General features: G+C 34.1%; 1 protein-coding gene across 6 annotated transcripts in view; it reads left to right on the top strand.

The window, feature by feature from the left end:
* LMLN (leishmanolysin like peptidase) overlaps window positions 1–20,259 on the top strand; it is a 115,803-nt gene that overhangs the window by 12,151 nt on the left and 83,393 nt on the right. For 5 of the 6 annotated variants that reach the window (XM_027586816.1, XM_027586815.2, XM_027586820.2 and 2 more), the window contains exons 2-10: window positions 206–303; window positions 1,422–1,452; window positions 2,328–2,410; window positions 2,900–3,017; window positions 5,581–5,759; window positions 9,385–9,490; window positions 13,011–13,105; window positions 16,792–16,909; window positions 18,265–18,372. In XM_027586816.1, coding sequence (XP_027442617.1) covers window positions 206–303; window positions 1,422–1,452; window positions 2,328–2,410; window positions 2,900–3,017; window positions 5,581–5,759; window positions 9,385–9,490; window positions 13,011–13,105; window positions 16,792–16,909; window positions 18,265–18,372 — 936 coding nt within the window. The remainder of the gene's footprint in view (window positions 1–205; window positions 304–1,421; window positions 1,453–2,327; window positions 2,411–2,899; window positions 3,018–5,580; window positions 5,760–9,384; window positions 9,491–13,010; window positions 13,106–16,791; window positions 16,910–18,264; window positions 18,373–20,259) is intronic. The other variant, XM_027586819.2, reaches the window with a different exon arrangement.

The following is a 20,259-nucleotide window of genomic DNA, read 5'->3' on the forward strand; positions in this document are numbered from 1 at the left end:
CTGGGATTCTAATTGGGATTGCATTCAGTCTATAGATCAAATTGGGAAGAACTGACATCCTGACAATATTGAGTCTTCTATCCATGAACATGAAACATCTCTTCATTTATTTAGTTCTTTTATTTTTTTTTCTGGTTAGAATCTCAATTGGCTAATCTATACAACACCCTTTAAATTTTTTTTTCAAATCTATTCTTTCTTTCAGGTCATAAATAAGGTTCATCTTAAGGCAAATCATGTTGTAAAAAGAGATATTGATGAACATTTAAGAATCAAGACTGTCTATGATAAAAGTATTGATGAGTAAGTACACCATTATTTTGCCTTTTTAAAATTAAGAATCATAGGGCACCTTTATTATAAAAAATAAAAAGGTGGGAGGCGCCTGGGTGGCTTAGTTGTTAAGCATCTGCCTTCAGCTCAGGTCATGATCCCAGGGTCCTGGGATCGAGCCCCTCACCGGGCTCCCGGCTCCATGGGAAGCCTGCTTCTCCCTCTCCCACTCCCCTTGGCTTGTGTTCCCTCTCTCGCTGTGTCTCTCTGTCAAATAAATAAATAAAAATCTTTAAAAAAAATTAAGAATCAAAGTATTAAAGATATTTTCATCTATTACCTGAAGATCCATAGATGGAGCTACATGCTAATGCACCTCCAAGATGCAATGAAGCTTGGGGCGTTGGGTGGCTCAGTCATTAAGCGTCTGCCTTCGGCTCAGGTCATGATCCCAGGGTCCTGGGATTGAGCCCTGCATTGGGCTCCCCGCGCAGGGGAGAGCCTGCTTCTCCCTCTCCCACTCTCCCTGCTTGTGTTCCCTCTCTCGCTGTGTCTCTCTCTGTCAAATAAATAAATAAAATCTTAAAAAAAAGATGGAATGAAGCTAAAAATGCTTTTTAGTCTGGAAAGGTGAAAACCATGGGATATGATTAAAATCTATACATCATAAACAGTTTAAACAGAACAAGTATGGATCTACTTGGTTGTGGTCATAACATACCTGGAAGGAACCTCCTCAATAAGTACTTGGAGGAAAAATAAAAGGAAGTACTAATATATACAATAAGAACATTTACAAAATTATTAGCCAGAGGGATGATAGTCTAATCTTTCATTTAGTGTAAGAGGGGTTCAGAAAATAGATAAATTATGAATCTGTAGTCATGTACGAAGAGCTATTAGGAGTGATTGATATCTTTCCCTCTCCTTAATTTCCCAGAAGAATGAGATAACATGATCATGCCTAGCTTTGTGCTTTGCTACAGAGTAAACTCAAATGTTTATTGAGGTAAATTGAGATTTTAGGGGACTGACACTAGATCTGTCCACAAAGCATTCCTTGGGGGTCCTGCCAGATATATTCTGAACAAATGAGACAGTGCTATGCCCATCGTGGCAATTCTTATGTTTTATGTCTTCCTTTTCAGATTGCTCCCTGAGAAAAGATACCTTGTAAAGGTATGTAATAAATACTCATGGCTTGAATTTGATACTTAAAATGGGTGCACTTTATTATATAAACTATACTTCAATAAAGAAAATATATACATGAATGTTTAGTGAATGAATGAATAAAAGGTGTTGGTAATGAACGTATTTATCATTTTCTTCAAAGGCGTCTCTGTGATGCACTCACCAAAACTTTGTCCTTATTTGATGCTAAATTAGTCTTCTCATTTTACAATTTAATAGTAAATCAATCTTCTTGTTTTCTTACTTGTTCTCCTATGTTTTGTGGGAGAAGAACATGCTAAAGATAGAGTGAAGAAGACAGTTTTTGAAATACATTGAGAATACTATTGTCTTGTGGAAATACTCATTCCCCTGAAGATGGATGTATCTGATTATATGATATGCCAAAGTTGCTTATAGAGGTGCTAACTTCAACAGTTTCTTAGCTGTTAGTCACACATGCACATTAAGCCAATTCATTATGGGTCACAGAAATTGGTGAGATTAAAGTAGATCTTCTAAACATAAGATTTTTTTAACATAAATTACCTTAACATTGGAATCATCTAATTCAGTCCCGAATTTGAAGTAATTTAGATTAGTTGAGATTTATATATTCTAATATTCTTATTAAGTGGAGATAGGGAAGGAATTTTTCACTTAGTTCTCTTTCCCCAAACTCAACTAAGAAAATAAGGAAATTCCTTTGCTCCTAGACTCATTCTCTTGCCACACAACCTTTGACTAACTAGCGTATTGTATTCCAGAATTGTAAAGTTTTCCCCTTTTCCCCCCCTCAGTCATTAATATCCTATGCTTACTTGTTTTAAATATATTTGTCCTTTAACTACAATCCTTTTTTTTTTTCAACTTTTATTTAGAACAAACTTTTTCCACAAGCTATCTCTTATTTAGAGAAGACTTTCCAGGTTCGTAGACCTTCAGGCAGTATCCTACTTAGCAGGTATGTCACATTCAATACAGGTCATTTTCTTCACTTGTTTAGTACGCTGACCTCCCCATTCTGCCAGTATGACAAATTGCGAAACTCATACTAGAATATTTCATTATGTTTGTCCTTAGAGATCAAACTGCAAGGTATTTAAAAGGAATAAGAAAACACCTGTTAGGTAATCATTCTTTCCCTGATTTTCCATTATGAGGTGACCTGCTAGATCTTTTCCTAGAGTTTAGTTGCCTGTTCCTCATAGCCCCTTCCTCCCTCATGTGTCTACAGTAGAGGCTTATGAATTATTTGGGAGTTTAAAAACCTAGCTTAGGAGAATTTCCCATGAAACTAAAATTCTTTCTTAGTCCACTTTTCTAACAAAAATAGTAATCATTATTAATGAACTAATATAGTAGCTGCTAGGTTTTTAAAATTTTTTTAACTACTGTGAACTATTTTTCTTTTTTTTTTGTAATTAAATTTTGATGTACAAATGAACTGAAGACAACGTACAACAAACCGATACCTACAGAAGGAAAATGATCCCCATAGATATTGTACTGGGGAATTTGCAGAGCATACAAAATGCGGCCCAGTTATAGTGCCTGAGGAGCACCTCCAGGTAATTCACCCTACTCTTTGCGTAGTTTTTACTCTTTTTTTTTTTTTAAAGATATTATTTATTTTTTTGAGAGAGAGACACAATGAGAGAGGGAACACAAGCAAGGGGTAGTGGAAGAGGGAGAACTGGCCTCGCGGGGAGCTGGATGCAGGGCTCCATCCCAGGAGCCTGGGATCATGACCTGAGCCAAAGGCAGACGCGTAACAACTGAGCCACCCAGGGACTCTGTTTTTACTCTTTAGGATAAACTGAGAGAGGGAGATTGTGAATCTGTGAGTGTCACCAAGGAATTTTTATAGACTTAAGTTCAAAAGCTTCATTTTTCTTTCAAAAGTAATCTTAGCTCATTTTATTCTTTCATTTTTTTTTTCAAATGAATTTGATGATACCTTCTTTCCTTTTTTTTTCTTTTTTCAATTTATCTCTGGGGCTGCTGAACCATTTCAGCTTAGAACTTTGTCTTCCAAAACATCTTTTAGCAGGTATATACTCAGTATTTTTGAAGGGCAATTTGATATTATCTCTTAAAATAAAAATATGTATGGTATGCTTCAACCCAATTTGGAAGTGTATTCCATAAAAATACTTACAAATCTGCAATATATGTTCAAGGATATTCTTTGCAAAACTATAAATATGCCAATATTAGTATTAAATTATGGTATAATCCTATAGTGGGATACTATGCAGCTGTTAAAGAATGAGGTAGATCTCTATATACTGACTTGAAAAGATATTTAAGCTCTTAAATGAAAAAAAGTTGGAAATCAGTATGTGTAGTTAGCCTATTTTATTTAAGAATTATAATCAATAATTCAACTTAATAAAACTGAAATAAAAACATAAAAGAATTAAAAAGTATAAGTAGATATACAATAAAAAATTATGAAACCAACTAGCGGTATACACATCCTAAAGAATCTGGAGCCAAATCAAAATATTAATGGTTTTCTTTAAGAACTGGAGTGTGGGGGGGCTTTTCTTTGGTAAATTATGTATTTCTGTAATGTTCTGATTTTTCATATTAAGCATATACTACTTATCAGTAAAAAAATAAAAATTTTAAATGTGTATACGAGGAAACCAATTTATTATACATATACATTTGAAAATATGATTATTGCCTTAGCTGTTTTTCTCTATTGAACTGTGTTCTCTGGTTACTTCTGGAAAACGAATATATTACTGAACATTTACTTTGTAACCAAAATTAAGCATATGTTTATATGAAGTTTACTTTGTATTTTTTTTATTAAGTTATATGAAGCTCAGTAAGGCTTTTAGAGGCCTGTATATTGGCACTAATACAACTAACTTACTCAGCTTCCATTTCTTTTCTCAGATTTCTTGGGAGTGTATAAAAGGTTTTAGGGACACGTTTAAAAGTTAAAACAACTTGTTATTACATATCCAGCTCTTTTCCCAAGAAATTTAGAGGCATTTTATAGACATTTTTTAAGACCCATTCCTTGGGGCACATGGTTGGATCAGTTGAAAGAGCATGAAAATCAATCTCTGGGTCATGAGTTTGAGCCCCTCATTGGGTGTAGAGATTACTTAAAAATAAAATCTTAAAAAAAAAAAAAAGACATTTCTTTGCTTTTTTTCTAAGGTATTTTTTGTTTTCAATTCTGTTGGCTTCTCCAAATTCTGCTGCTTCTTGATGGGTTGGGGGGGGGTGTCCTGATTTTTTTTTTTTTTAAATACATGAGTGATCATGGAAAAGGATGTTTAAAAATCACAACTTTTTGTAACACTATTAATAGGTTAAAGTAATGGAACTGAAAAATTATAAATATATATATTAGAGAAACAAGAGTAAACAATGTAATGAAATGGTGATTTCTGGTTTTTTTTCTATATAAAACCATCACTTACACCCCAAAAAATCACAATTTACTGATTTTTTAATTTGTAATTTGGAGGTTTGAGAGAAGAAGTTCTCTAAAAAGCAGCTGTTACACGGGCCAAGATTTAATTAAAAAACTAAAAATAAGAGTGATGTTGAAGTGACTTTACCCTTTAAACTCATCTTTAAAAGGTAAAGATGACTTTAACTTTTTACTTTGTGTATGTTTGTATTATATGAATTTTTAACAAGATACAGGAATCACTTTATAATAGAAAATACATTTCCATTAGATAAAAAGCTTTTTATTAATTTTGAAATAACTGTAGATTCACAAGAATATACAATATATATGTGTATATATACACACAAGAAGGTCCACTGTAATTTTTCACCTACTTTCAAAGTTTAAAAGTTTAAAACCTTTTCTATTCGTCTTTTTTTTGCATCCTGGTTGACTGCCCTTAAAAATAATAAACAATTGATTGTTTTAATTAAGATTATAGATTTATAATCATTTATAAAGTAGGAATTTTGGTAAAATAAATTCAAAACTAGAGGAACTGAGTAGAGGTAGGAATGGATTTTGATAAAAATTGAAGGGTAATAAAAGTTAAATCATACGAATTTAGAATCTGGATTCACTATAAAATAAAAGTCCCTATAGCTAACCTTGTCTCTGGTCTGATTTTCTGTTGCCCGCCATGGGCTCAGCGATGCAGGGTCTGCCGTGGGGGCAAGTGGTCCTGTGTAGCAGTGGGTGTGCAAGACCAAGAGGGCGTCCGGGATGCAGACTTTGTTCTGTATGTTGGTGCTCTGGCCACCGAGAGGTGCAGCCATGAAAACATCATCTCTTATGCAGCCTATTGTCAGCAGGAAGCAAAAATGGACAGGTAAACTTTCCCCCGAGACTTATTTTCCAAGATCTAAAATGGGAACTCTTAAAATGAATCCTAAGTGTTTAGAGTACAGGATGTTTGCATTTTCCAGATTGCCTCCAGTAGTAAGAAACTGTACCCTGCTTGAATGGGGTAGTGGGGATGGTAGGGCTTGGGGGGGTGGAGGAGAGTGTCAGGTGATAGAACTGTTATTCATATGGTAATGTCAGTACCAACTCCAAAGATAAAGTCTACTGTAGAGAGAATTTTCTTTGGAAGTAAATACCTCCCTAAGGAAACAATTTTAACTTTAATTTTAGCACCTCTGTGCTAAATCTGTAAGATGTTAAAAATAACTGTTCGTCTAATTGTCATATTATTTACTATGTCCTTCATTAGATAAATTATTACTTAAAATATTTAAAGGCTCTTTTTTATTTACAAAAGATTTAAAAAAAAAAATTCCAAGTGAGGCAGGCTTGAAATGAAATGTTATTTTATATGCAGAAGATTGCCTGTCACATTCCAAACAAGTCAGTCAAAGATGTTAGAGATTGCCATGTCTCAGGATAGATTGTAACATTCTCAAATCTGGGAGAGTTAATGTGACCAGTTCATATGTATATTAGGACCACTGCTGAGGTCTTGAACGTTCATCTATCTGTCAAGACTAGCTGACTTTAAAGAGCTGTTTCATTTCTATTGATGTACAGTTCATTTGAGGAAAAAAAATGAAATCATTTGTTGAACCAAGTAGGCAATACAAAGGAAACAATGGTATATGTTTACCTAAAGGTGTTAAGGATATGGTCAAAATCAGCATCATGGATTATGAAAAACAGTCTTTTACCATGATGCTATGTAACTGATGATCTGTGAAATCTATCCAAAAATCTTTAAATCTTTAGCTTCTAAATGTTGGGAAAGCTTAGAGTAAAATGATTGAATGTATTACTGAAAAAGAAAGTGCTATATGTTTTTGCATATATATATATACGTATATATACTACTGTTTAGTGAAAATACATGTATTTAATAGAGTATTCCTTTTTTTCTGAGAAGTTGTCATTAAATTTATGATATTTTATAATTAATGGTATCTCAGTATCAAGGAAATGTGGTATTTGGAGTGCTAAATGAATGGTTAAGTTATCTCATAAAATGAGATACTTTTTTAATGTAGATATCTGTGTGAGAAATACCTTCATAATAGTAGTGCCATGAAATCATGGTTATCTTAATTTGAACTAAACTGTATGGATTGTGCACACATACATACACACACAATTTCATTTTCAATATACTGTTGAGTGTAAAAGACCATTGTAAAACAGTGTATATAATATGAGTACATATTTGTTTTAAAGTTTATATATGTACTTGAGCTGCTAAGAAGAAAGAATTATTTCTTGTTTCTAAGAAGAATTATTCCTATAAAGTAATAATTAGGATTACCAGCCATTCCGATTTGGCCGGGACTTCCCTTGTTTTAGCACTAAAAATCTCATCCTGGGAAAGCCCTCAGTCCTGGGCAAATCGGGATGGCTGGTTATGCTAAAAATAAAGCACCCCAGATTGTTGATAGCAGTTAATTCTGATAGTGAAATTTAGGGGTAGGTTGTAGGTTGTAAACCAGAATTTTCATGTTTTTTTTAGACATTTCTACGTTGTTTAGATATATACCCTTTCACAATGAGCTTTTATTTTTTTTTTAAATAAAAGACATATTAAAGTGAACTTTATGTATTAGGAACAGAATGGCTTCCTTGGAAAAGTCGGGAGAGGGATATAAAATCCCATGTTGAGGTGGATCTAGATTAGTTCATCTCCTGTCAGCATCTGACAATGCTGAAAATACCTAAAGTATCTAGTTGTCTTTTGGTGAGAGAATCCAGCATAGGAACCGTCACACAGATGAGAATCCCATAACCCAGAGGTGTGTTTCAGTTTCTTTGCACTGCTATTAATGTTTGTTTAAAGCACTTTTAAGTTTCGGTTCACATTTGATATAAATGAGTAACTAAAAGAGTAAATGTTGTTTGTATCGGTGAATATGGACCTACTCATATATGTCTTCTCATATCTGGGAAAAGAATTTGGTTTCTTCTGATGTTGATGTTGGAAGAAAAAGTATCTTCAGTTCTTTTAATCTTTTAGTTGAAAGAGAAACTTTCCTTCAAAACTGCCATATTAATTCATTCCATGAATATTTGAATGCCTAATGTGTTCAGCCAGCAGACTAGGTGAACAAAATAGACACATGTACCTGCATTACAGAACATACAAATTACTAAGGGAGACAGATACTAAATATACTTACAAATAAATGTGATTTCAAAATGTGATAAATTGGAGGGGAAAAAGGGTGCTGTAACATAAAAGAGAAAAAAGGGGGAAACATAATCTAAATTATGGCAAAGACAGCCTATCTGAAAGTGAAACTTTAGGTGTAACCTGAACATTGATAAGCTTCAGCCAAATAAAGAGCTTGAGAAAGACTTGTTAGGAAAAATCCATGTGTGCCTGTTGCTGTTAGAAGCCACTTCTGTGGACACTGGGTTTGAGGATGAGGACTTAAGGAGATGCATTGGAGAGACAGGGCTGTTTTATTTTAAATGCTGAAGGAAGTCCCTGATGGGTTTTAAGCCTGGCAGTGGCATCCATTTTATATTTTAGAGGTCAGTGTGGCAGTGTTCTAGTAAGTGAATTACATTCATGCTTTTTTTAAGTGTAAGTCCGTTCTCAAGTGTGAACAAAGTAGGCAATGTGTTTCTTACTTAAATAAGGCAAATGTTATTTTGGAAAAGGTGATTTACATTTTAAGTGGTAAAATGTTAGGGTAGTGGTGGGAGAAAGGACTTTGGATTTCCTTACTACTGTCTGTTTGCCACAGCTTTTGAAAGACAGGTAGGTGCGTGGTGGAACTGACTGAATTACGCTAGGTGCTAGTCAGCTCTCGGACTCTCGGGTTCTAGGCTCAGAAAGTGATGGAATTGTGTAGATTCTAGAAAGTTTAGACTATGAAAGAAGATGATGGGAAGATAAAAAATATCTGTATGCAAATGAAGGCAATATTAGGGCAGGAGAAAGGGAATAGCAAGATGGGCATAAGAAGCTTGAGCAACCTGAATGAATTCCTTATTGTCCTATTGTATATTTACCTTCCCTTTCCACCACCCTATAATTATAGTGAAATGCTAAAGTCAAAAATGGATTTTACAAGTAAACCAGTGTTAGAATTTAAGTTTATCAGTCCATTCTTATGTTTTGATATATATCAACATATTTTATAAACTCACACAGAGGTGCAATTAACTTTATATTAACTTTCCTTTTGTGAGGACAGGTGCTAATGAGCCACACCATAGGAAAACAGAGGTATATGTCTTGAAGGTATATAAGATAGTGAGTTAGATGTTATGGTACAAAATGACATTTGATATTTAGTAAAGACTTTTCTTACCTTTGTCAATGTTTTATAGAAAAGTATAGGTTAGTACTTGAACTTAATATTGCACTGTATGTTAACCAGCTGGAATTTAAATAAAAACTTGGGAAAAAGATAAAAGTATAGGTTAGTAAATATCATAATACATATTTTTCTGGAATATAATAAAAAATTCAATGTCTATTTTAACAGGCCAATAGCAGGATATGCTAACCTGTGTCCAAATATGATCTCTACCCAGCCTCAGGAGTTTATTGGAATGCTGTCCACAGTAAAACATGAGATTATTCATGCCCTGGTAAATTTTGCTGTTAACTCCTCTTCTCTTCTTTGTGCTTTGATTTTTCTGTTTATTATGCTCTCATGTCGATGTATATGTTGAGTTTTGGATTCTTAGATATATGTCAGTAAAACCTAGATGATTAGGCCTCTGCCAATAGAGAATTTTTAATGATTAAAAAAATGGCTAGGTTGAGTTATACTACCTAAATTAATTAAACAAGTAAATTCATTGGGCAAATAGGAGTTTTGAGAAAATGATTACTATTCTCAAAAAAAAAACTTAGTAATTTAGAAAAATTCACTTTCCTCTAAAGTGATAATTGATAATGCTAGTTATAGATCTTTCTTATATTTTACAGAGATCTGATTTCAAAAGACCTCTTGAGCTGCTTAGGCTTTCTAAAATTTAAATATACTGACTGATTCAAAACCTCCCCTTCCTTTTCCCTAACTTATCCAAAATAGTGAACTTTTATGATATGTACAGAAAATTAAATAAAGTTACCTAAGACCCTAGGAAATGTTCTCTTGATGCCATTTATGTATTTAGAAGATAGTAGTAAAATGCAGTAATTGAGAGAGAATAGATCACACAGATTTAGGTGTAAATCTTCTTAACTTTACCACTGAAAATCTTTGGGATCTTGTGTAAATTATTTAGCCTTTGTAAGCCTCACTTTCATTTGTTAAAATGAAGATAATAGTAGTACATACTAGAGTGGATTTTTTTTTTCTTGGAGATTAAGTAAGATAAAATAGAAGTGCCCTAGCACTATGCTATAAATAATAAGGTATAATAAAATTAGTGGCAATTATTTATTAGTCTTACTTAGTGAGCTGTCATGTATGACCTTGAAAAGCAAGCCTGTCTTTAAATCAGCATTGAATAACTCAGTGAAACTCCAGTGTAACCAGACAGCATTTATGTCCTTGAAGTAAGGGGATTCTAAAATGAATCATCTCTTTGTCTTTTATTTAAAAAATTAAGCTGAACCTGCTAATTGAGGTGAAACACAAGGATCATTCTAAGTAAGATCTAAAACCTATAGGGGCACCTGGGTGGTTCAGTTGTTAAGCGTCTCCCTTGGGCTCAGGTCATGGTTCCAGGGTCCTGGGATCGAGCCCCGCATCGGGTTCCCTGCTCCGCGGAAAGCCTGCTTCTCCCTCTCCCACTCGCCCTGCTTGTGTTGCCTCTCTCGCTGTCTCTCTGTCAAAAAATAAATAAAATCTTTTTCAAAAAATAAATAAAAACTATAGATACTTGATGTTGAGAGAAACAAAGAAAAACAACAGGTTTTAAGTGAACATGAATGCCGAGGTCCCAGGCATGAGATAAATGAGGTTATGAACAGGCAATTCACAGAAGAAAAAATCCAATTGACTGAAAAATGTATAAGAAGGTATTCAGACTTACTTTAGCTGTCAAGGAATCTCAAATTAAAGCTAGATACCACTGGGGCACCTGTGTGGCTTAGTTGTTAAGTGTCTGCCTTTGGCTCAGGTCATGATCCCAGGGTCCTGGGATGGAGCCCCACTGCTCAGCAGGGAGTCTGCTTCTCCCTCTCCCACTCCCCCTGCTTGTGTTCCGTATCTGATAAGGGATTAATATCCAGCATATATCCAGTATATATAGTATACAGTATACAATAAAAAAACAAGTAATCTGATTTTAAAATGGGCAAAGGAGGGGCACGTGGGTGGCTCAGTCGTTAAGTGTCTGCTTTCGACTCAGGGTCATGATCCCAGGGTCCTGGGATCGAGCCCCACATTGGTCTCCCTGCTCAGCAGGAAGCCTACTTCTCCCTCTCCCACTCCCCCTGCTTGTGTTCCCTCTTTCACTGTGTCTCTCTCTGTCAAATACATAAATAAATCTTTTTTTTTTTTTTAAAGCTAGATACCACTGACTGTAAAAGCATGTATGAAAGTTATGCACATTGACTTCAAGGTAGTGGTTACTTCTAGGAATAGAGGGAGGAAAAGGGGGTTAGGTAATGGGGCTTCAGCCATATTTACTCTCCAGTGTTTTATTTTTTAAAAGTTTGAAGAAAATATGGTAAAACTAACATCTTAAATACCCTTAAAGAAGATACATAAGTTTTGGGGGTTTTTTTGTGTGTGTTTTGTTTTTTTGTTTGTTTTACTTTTTGTATATTTGAATTATTTTAAAAATTGTAAAAACCTAAGAAGTTTTAAATATTAGCTTACATCTCAAAAACCATCCTGGATAATGGTAAGAATTGTATGTTTAACAGAGATTCCCCATGAAATTATATATGCTCATAGCTATCAATTACAGTTACCTGTGGTGCTTTGAATACCTAATAAGCCTTCTGAGATGTTTGTTTAGAATAATTTTCAAGCTGATAGAGTGGAAAAAAATGTGTATTTAGAATATTATAAAGGATGAGGCAAGTTATACTATTTTAAGCTTTGACTTCAGTGAATTGTATATTAAGAACTATTCAGATTTTCTTAGCTGACTCAATTAAGTGTCCTTTGCATCTTCAGAGATTAAAAAAGAAGAAATTCAGGAATAAAAGAATAACCTGGATTCCATTAATCATTTTGGCAAGCCTTGAATGACACAGAGGCCCCAGTTGTGTAAGCAAAGAAATTTGCCAAAGAAATTGGTTAATTAAGTGATCATTTGTGATGGTTAATTATTTAGATATGAGCATATTCTCAATGTGCAAAACATACATAAAGAAGTAGTTACAAAAGTGCTTTGTTTTAGTTACTAGATTAGGAAAGACAGCAAGAAAGGAAATCTCACTAATGAAATAGGAGATATCAAATGGCAATCATTTTGTGTGTGTCTCCATTTTCTCGTCTATTTTGGGAGGGGAAGGATAGAGAATGGGAACCTTTATGTGAAGTATCCATTGTCTCATTAAAATTGAAGACTTCTTAAAAATAGTATTTAAATTATGACTATAACTATAACAAATTCACATTGCAAAAGAATTGGGGGATATAAGTGATTTTACACATTTACCCTACCATCAAGAGAACTACAGCTAACGTTTTGATATATGTTTCCATTATTTTTTCCTAAGTGTACACACACACACATTTCCAGTCTCGTTAAGTACAGATATATATTAAATGTGGACTTTAGGATCAAAGATTTTGAATTTTTATGAGCGCGCTTAGGAGCCCACTTGATTACCCACCCCCTACTCTAAACTATATTAATTGTTCTCAGTGGTAGCATTCCCTGGAGGCAATTGTACAGCTTATGTAGTGAGTTTGTGTGAAGAGGATAAACTGATAAATACATTCTTAAACACATATATTTCCTTATTTATAGCAGTGCCAAAAGAATGCTGTCATTATTTGGATTTCTTCACTTACTCAAGTAATTGAAATTTAAAATTCATAAGATGGAATACCGCATTTTTGTCCAATTCCAATATATGGCAGATCCCTGTAGAAGTATTGGCTGGGTGCTTTTGTTCTCTTTTGATAGCAGTATGTTATGTGTATAATCAGACTTGATATTTTTCACATTGAGGCATTTTGAACTTTTTTTATAGGGTTTCTCTGCTGGTCTGTTTGCATTTTACCATGATAAAGATGGAAATCCTCTAACTTCAAGATTTGCAGATGGTCTCCCACCTTTTAATTATAGGTATTTGTTATTTTTGTTCTTGTTCTTCTCTTTTAGAAGGGCGCTAAGACTAGAATCTGAGAATCATGGCATGTTAGGTGCCATAAATAATAGTGGCTTTATGGCTAGCTTAAAAAAACTGTAGCTATTAAAACAGGATAGAAGAGATCATTTAGCGTTACCCTTTCATTTTAAAGATGAAGCAGTTAAGATGCAGAAAACTTAAGTGATTTGCCCAAAGAGCTGGGACTCTTCTTGCCAGCAGAGCTCTTTTCTACCACATTGTAACTTGTATTTCCATACAGCATAGTTAGGCCATGGGAAAATGTAGGTTGGTTATATTTTGGTTTATTAATAATTCTTGCCTATCATGGCAATATTTGCATGTGAACTGATACTGTATTTAGTACAGCATATTAGCATCAATCTATAGGTTCAGAGCCTAAAATAAATAATATTAAACACTAAAAAAAATTTATCAAGAATTTTTTATAGCATATCAATCACAGAACTGTTAACTATTTGCATACATTTATATAAGAAACAAATCTCTACATTAAGAGGATATGTCCACAAAAAGACATGCACAAGAATGTTCATGGCAGTTTTGTAATTAATTGCCAAAAAATAGAAACTACCCAAAGATCCATCAATAGAAGAATGGATAAATAAGTTATGATATATTCATATAATTAAAAACTAGGCACTAATAAAGAACATACTATTGTTACATGCAGTAGCATATATGAATATCACAGATACAATGTTGAGCAAAAGAAGTCAATCCATTCTTATGGAATTTAAAAAAGAGCCATGATAAAAGGAAGATAAGTGGTTTTACTTGATGGGCCAAGCTGTTAAATGGCATACAGGTTGAGTATAGATTGGGAAAGGGCACAAGGAAAGCTTCCAGGGTTACTGACAGTGTTCCCTATCTTTATCAGATTAGTGGTATATGGATGTGAAATAAACAGTTAAACCTTACACTTAAAGTGTGTTCACTTTGTGTATATTTTGCTTTAATTACAGAGATTTCTATTAAAATAGCTAGAATTAAATACTGAAGCAGATAATATTTTATTCATCATAATATTTTTTAGAGTACATGTGAAGAAACAAATTCTAATTGGAAATAGATATTTTCCTTCTTAGATAGTTTGTGTTCATTTGGTGGTGTAGGAGGGTCTGGTCTTTCCTAAGAATTGCGGTCTTATGGGAAACATTAAGTGGTGAGATAGACATCATCTGCATAGTGATGTAGGTAAGGAGGAGAGAGATAGCCACACATAAGAACTATTGTTAAGCTGATAATTTGCAGTGCTTTCTTGTATTCAGTATATTCCTCAAAAGCAGGAACTCTTACAGTATAAATGGAGATAATAGAATATAGGAAATTCAGTTGATAAACATATGAAGAGTTGAATTTGTCCCTACCTATCTATTTGGAGAAACTATTTGTCTTGAAATGTAGATAGTGAAGAGGATATTGGGAGTTATTAATAAGGTAAAAGCTGTTTATTTTCTTGCTGCCTTTGATCACTATGGGTGGTTAAACATTAATTTGCCATGGAAAAAGATAAAAGGAATTAAACAGTCAGAGGATCATAGGGGAAGGGAGGGAAAACTGAATGGGAAGTCATCAGAGAGGGAAAAAAACCATGAGAAACTCTTAACTGTAGGAAACAAACTGAGGGTTGCTGTAGGGGAGGTGGGTAGGGGGATGGGGTAATTGGGTGATGGGCATTAAGGAGGGCACGCGATGTGAAGAGCACTGGGTGTTACACACAACTGATGAATTATTGAACACTACATCTGAAACTAATGATGTACTATATGTTGGCTAATTGCATCTAAATTAAATAAATAAACATAATAACATCTTCAAGGCATGGGTAGATGAACAGATATATGACACAGCAAATAAAACAAAATATTAATTGTAGAATCAAAGTGATGGTTATCAGTTAAGCAGGTGTTCTCTTTACAATTCTGTCAACATTGTGTGTGTTTAAAATTTCCATAAAATAATAGTGGGAAAAATAGAGCTTCTTTATATTCTGTTTTATTGGTGAAAATGAGAGATTCATAGGGTTAATGATATAAGTAATCTAGGAAAAAAGCCAGAAAAAAAATAATATGGATTATAGGGAAAGACAAAATTGCTGTCCATTATAATGTCATTATATCCTACCAATGATATATGAATACTTACCTTACCAGTACTGGATAGTATAGATCTTTTTTTTAGGCCAATCTGGTAAAAGATGGTATCTTGTATTTCTAGGACTACTGCTAAGGTTTCAGCCAATTGAATTTTCTCTTTGTATACAGCCTGTGTATGTTTTTTGGCCAATCTTAGGTTATTTTTCCTCTTCTAATGATTTTGTTAGAGTACTTTATAATTTAGGGATATTAATCCTTTTACAAGTTTGTTGCAAATATTTACTCCATTTACTTATTTCATTTATCATATTTTTTCATACAAAAAATTTTAAAATTTTATCATTAAATTCGTTTGTTTTTTCTTCTGTTGCTTAAGAAATTTCTGCCCTCCAGTGATTATAAAAATATTCTCCAAATGTCTTCTAGTTAATTATTAGTTGAATTTTTTACTTTCATAGCTTTAATTCATTTGGAATTTGTTTTTGCTTCATGTATTTTGGGGTTTTTTTTATAAGGTACATATATATTTATAACTGTTATATCTTCTTGGTGGATTGACCCTTTCATCATTATAAAACGTCCCTCTTTGTCTCTACTAACAATTTTTGTTTTAAAGTCTATTTTGTCTGATATTGGCACAGCCATTCCAGCTTTCTTTTGAGTACTGTTTGCATGGTACATCTGTTTAATTCTTTTACATTCAACCTGTTTGTGTCCTTGAGTCTGAACTGTGTTTCTTATAAACATAGTTGGATTATGGGTTTTTTTAAAAAATGCGTTCTTCCAGTCAACCACATTCTGCCCCCTCTATAGTGGCTGCCAGGTTGCTGGTTTTCATGACTGTGGGCTTTTAGTTTTCAGAGCTGCCACATAACTGGGGAGAGGGCGTGGGAAAATGCCACAAAACTTGCTGTTCTTACTGAATTTCTCCATTTAAAAAAAAAAATAAATGCTTTCTTGATTGCTGCAAGTCTTTAATTTCCAAAGTTCTGAAAAAGTTGATTAGGCATTTTGCCACTTTGCTCATTGCAGAGAATTTTCAGAGGTCTGCCATTTTTGCTGACATCTTCCTGAAACTTATTTCCATATATGAGATGAAATAGGGATTTAACTTTTTTCCTTAATGGATAACCAGTTTTACAGCACAGTTATTAAGTAAATTATACTTTCCCACTAAATTAAAATGTCATTTTTGTTGTTATTTATTAAGTTTCCTTATTATTTGGATATGTCTCTGGACTTGCTTTTGTTTCATCCAATAAATTTGTTAAGAGGAAGTAATTCATTGTCATCTGAACCAAGTATTAGCTATGTGAACTTGAGCAAATTATTTCATCTCTCCAAACTTCTGTCTCTTTATCTGCAAAATAGTGATGATAATCTCATAAGGTTGAAAAGATTAAATTAGAAAATTTCAAGTACTTTGCAAGGACTTGGTACCTAGTAAACTCAAATATTTTAATTTCATATTGATGTTCATAAACACTTCTATTTAAAGTTGTGGTGAACTTGCAAAATGACTGTCTTTTATTCTTTAATTGCAGTCTTGGACTCTATCAGTGGAGTGATAAAGTAGTTCGAAAAGTGGAGAGATTATGGAATGTTCGAGATAATAAGATCATTTCTCACACTGTGTATCTTCTAGTAACACCTCGTGTTGTCGTACGTATTAACCCAACTTCTTCGTTTCCTGACCCATCTTTTCTTTTCCTTTCTTATAGTTCTTTCTTTACTAATCATTATTGTTAAAGAATTTAAGACTAGGGGCACCTGGGTGGCTTAGTTGGTTAAGTGTCTGACTCTTGGTTTTGGCTCAGGTCATGATCTCAGGGTTGTGGGATCGAGCCCTGCATAGGGCTTTGTGCTCAGTGTGGAGTCTGCTTGAGATTCTCTTTCTCTCTGCCCTTTCTCCCAATTGTTCATGCACACTGTCTCTCTCTCTCTCTAAAATAAATAAATACATCTTTAAAAAAAAAAGAACTTAAGATTAAATTTCAGAACCTATAATAAGAAAAATAATATAAAGGCAGTACAATAAAGCTACAAGCCAAGAGAAATCTGAAGAAATTGAGATTTGTCAATAACTTTCATGGCTCCGTTTTACTCACTGCTTTAAGCCAGTGCTCCTGTACTGTCATACCTCTTAGGATCACTAAGGCTGGCAGGCTGGACACTCAGGGAAGAGTTACAGTTTGAGTCCAAAGGCAGTAAGCTGGCAGAATTCCTTCTTGCTTGGACAAAGTCAGTCTTTGTTCTTTTTAGGCCTTCAACTGATTGGATGAGGCCTGTCTATATTATGGAGATTACCATCTGCTTTACTTAGAGTAATTTAAATGTTAATCTCATCCAAAAACACTCTTAATTGAAACATTCAGAATAATATTTGATCAAATATCTGGTTACTGTGGCCTAGCCAAGTTGACACGTAAAATTAACCATCCCACCCTCTTATTTTTAAAATAAGCTCTACCCTCAATGTGGGGCTCAAACTCATGACCCTAGGATCAAGAGTCACATGCTCTACTCACAGCCAGCCAGCACCCCTGCCTTCGGAACTTTGGCACAGCTCTTGGGATATTTCCCATCACTGGAAATTTCTAACCAAAGGACAGAAAAAACCAAATGAGCAAAATTGTATTCTAATGAAGAACTTATTTTTGTTTCAAAGACTATATCTATACTAAGAGCAGTTTGTACCTTCATTAAAAACATTGTTGATGTAATAGTTACAAATGGCAATCATGTTAGTCTATAGCCTTTTTGAAACATGTGACTTAAAGCCAAAATCTTCAAATAGAGGAAAAAATATTAGAGAAATAGTAATTTACTAGCAAAGAAGAGTGTAATAGTATCAAAATATTTAATTATATTAAAAACCATATTTTTAAAAGATGTTCTCTCACTTCTTACCAAAGTAACTCTTTAACAGCTGCTTTATTATATTAAATTAGATAAAGAATCTGCCGTTAGCTTATCGTACTTCTGTAGGGTTTATTTATTTTTTTTATGATTCTTAGGATGAAGCACGAAAACATTTTAACTGTCCAATTCTGGAGGGAATGGAACTCGAAAATCAAGGTGGTATGGGCACTGAGCTCAATCATTGGGAAAAGCGGTTATTAGAGGTCAGTTTATTTTTAATTTTACTAGACATATTTTTTCTTTAACAAAAGTAATTCTCTTTTTAATAAAAGTAATTCTTATTCAAGTTATTCAAACAGCATAATGGGTTATAAAGTAAAATTTTTTTCTTTTTCTTTTTTTCCTCTTAACAAGCAGTTTCTCAATAAGTTCAGGTCAATAGTGAACTAAAATGAATCTTAACCAACCTCCTTGGTTATTGTTTGTTTGTTAGTTAACTTCTTGCCTCTTTTTAAAACTACAGTGTTTGATGGGCAGCGACTGAAATAAGTCTTCCTCTTTTCCACTCACTTCCCTTTCTTTTCCATAAGGTGGACCCTATGTAAACCTAAAAACATGGTGACTTAAAGTTCCTTTTCCCCTTAGCGCTCCAGATCCGCTTTTAGATGTAATCACTATTTAAGTTCTTTGTATCTCCTTCCAGAAATATTATATATATGTAGAGATACACATGCCAACACAGTTTGTTTTTTTAATGGATTCATACATTTGTGCAACTATTCTCCATGTAATGTATCTTAGACATCTTTCCAAGCCGTACAGGGCTCCTGCTATAATGCAATGTATGCTTTCCTAAAAAACCTCTTTCTTCAAAATTGAACACTAAAAATAACAAGACTTGGGGGCGCCTGGGTGGCTCAATTGGTTAAGTGTCTGCCTTCTGCTCCGGTCATGATCCCAGGGTCCTAGGATCGAGCCCCGTGTTGGGCTCTCTGCTCAGCGGAGAGCCTGCTTCTCCTTCTCCCGCTCCCCCTGCTTGTGCTCTCTCTCTCTCTGTCAAATAAAAAAATATATAAAATATTTTTTTAAATAAGTAAAAATAACAAGACTCATGGAAAAAACAAATAATATACCACTAAGAAAAGTAGTAAGTCAGAATAAAAGTACTAGCTCAGTTTTAAACATATCTCCAGTAAATAAGCTCCTATATTTACTATAATATTTCTTTACCTTAAACAACAACAAAAAGCAATGATAGTTGGAAGGGAGACTATAAATTGAGTAATGGGGGCAAGAGTAAAATGTACAAAATTAGAGGGAGTCATGCAATAATCACTTTTAAAACAGAGCCCCTGGCCGTATTGAACCAAGTGGAAGAATGTGGAGCGAACGGGCATCATGCACAGTACAGCATTCCTCTGTTGCTGTGTGTAGCTGTCCTAATGTACTTTATATTTAGCTGCTATTGCTCCATTGCACAAAATATGAAAATCCAAGGACAAGTTATTATAAACCAACATAATTTAACAGCTACATAGTATTATATGAATGTAATAATAGTCCTGTGTTAATGAACAACTATGTTTTAAATTTTTTATTTTATTTTACTTTATTTTTATTTTATTTCTAAGATTTTATTTTTAAGTAATCTCTACCCCCAACATGGCACTTAAAACTCTGAGATCAAGAGTTGCACACTCTACTGACTGAGCCAGCCAGGTGCCCCTAAATTTTTTATTTTAAAAATGTTGTGATAGGGGGCAACTGGGTGGCTCAGTTGGTTAAATGACTGCCTTCAGCTCAGGTCATGATCCTGGAGTCCCGGGATCGAGTCCCGCATCGGGCTCCCTGCTCGGCGGGGAGTCTGCTTCTCCCTCTGACCCTCTTCCCTCTCGTGCTCTCTATCTCTCATTCTCTCTCTCTCAAATAAATAAATAAAATATTAAAAAAAAAATGTTGTGATAGGGCACCTGGGTGGCTCAGTCAGTTAAACATCTGCCTTCAGCTCAGGTCATGATCTCAGGGTCCTGGGATCAAGTCCCACGTTGGGCTCTCTGCTCAGTGGGGAGTCTGCTTCTTCTCCTTCTGCCCCTCCCCCCTCTCGTGCTCTCTCTCGCACTTTCTCTCAAATAAATAAAATCATTAAAAAA

The sequence above is a fragment of the Zalophus californianus genome, chromosome 1, assembly GCF_009762305.2.
Source record: "Zalophus californianus isolate mZalCal1 chromosome 1, mZalCal1.pri.v2, whole genome shotgun sequence".
Lineage (NCBI taxonomy): Eukaryota > Metazoa > Chordata > Mammalia > Carnivora > Otariidae > Zalophus > Zalophus californianus.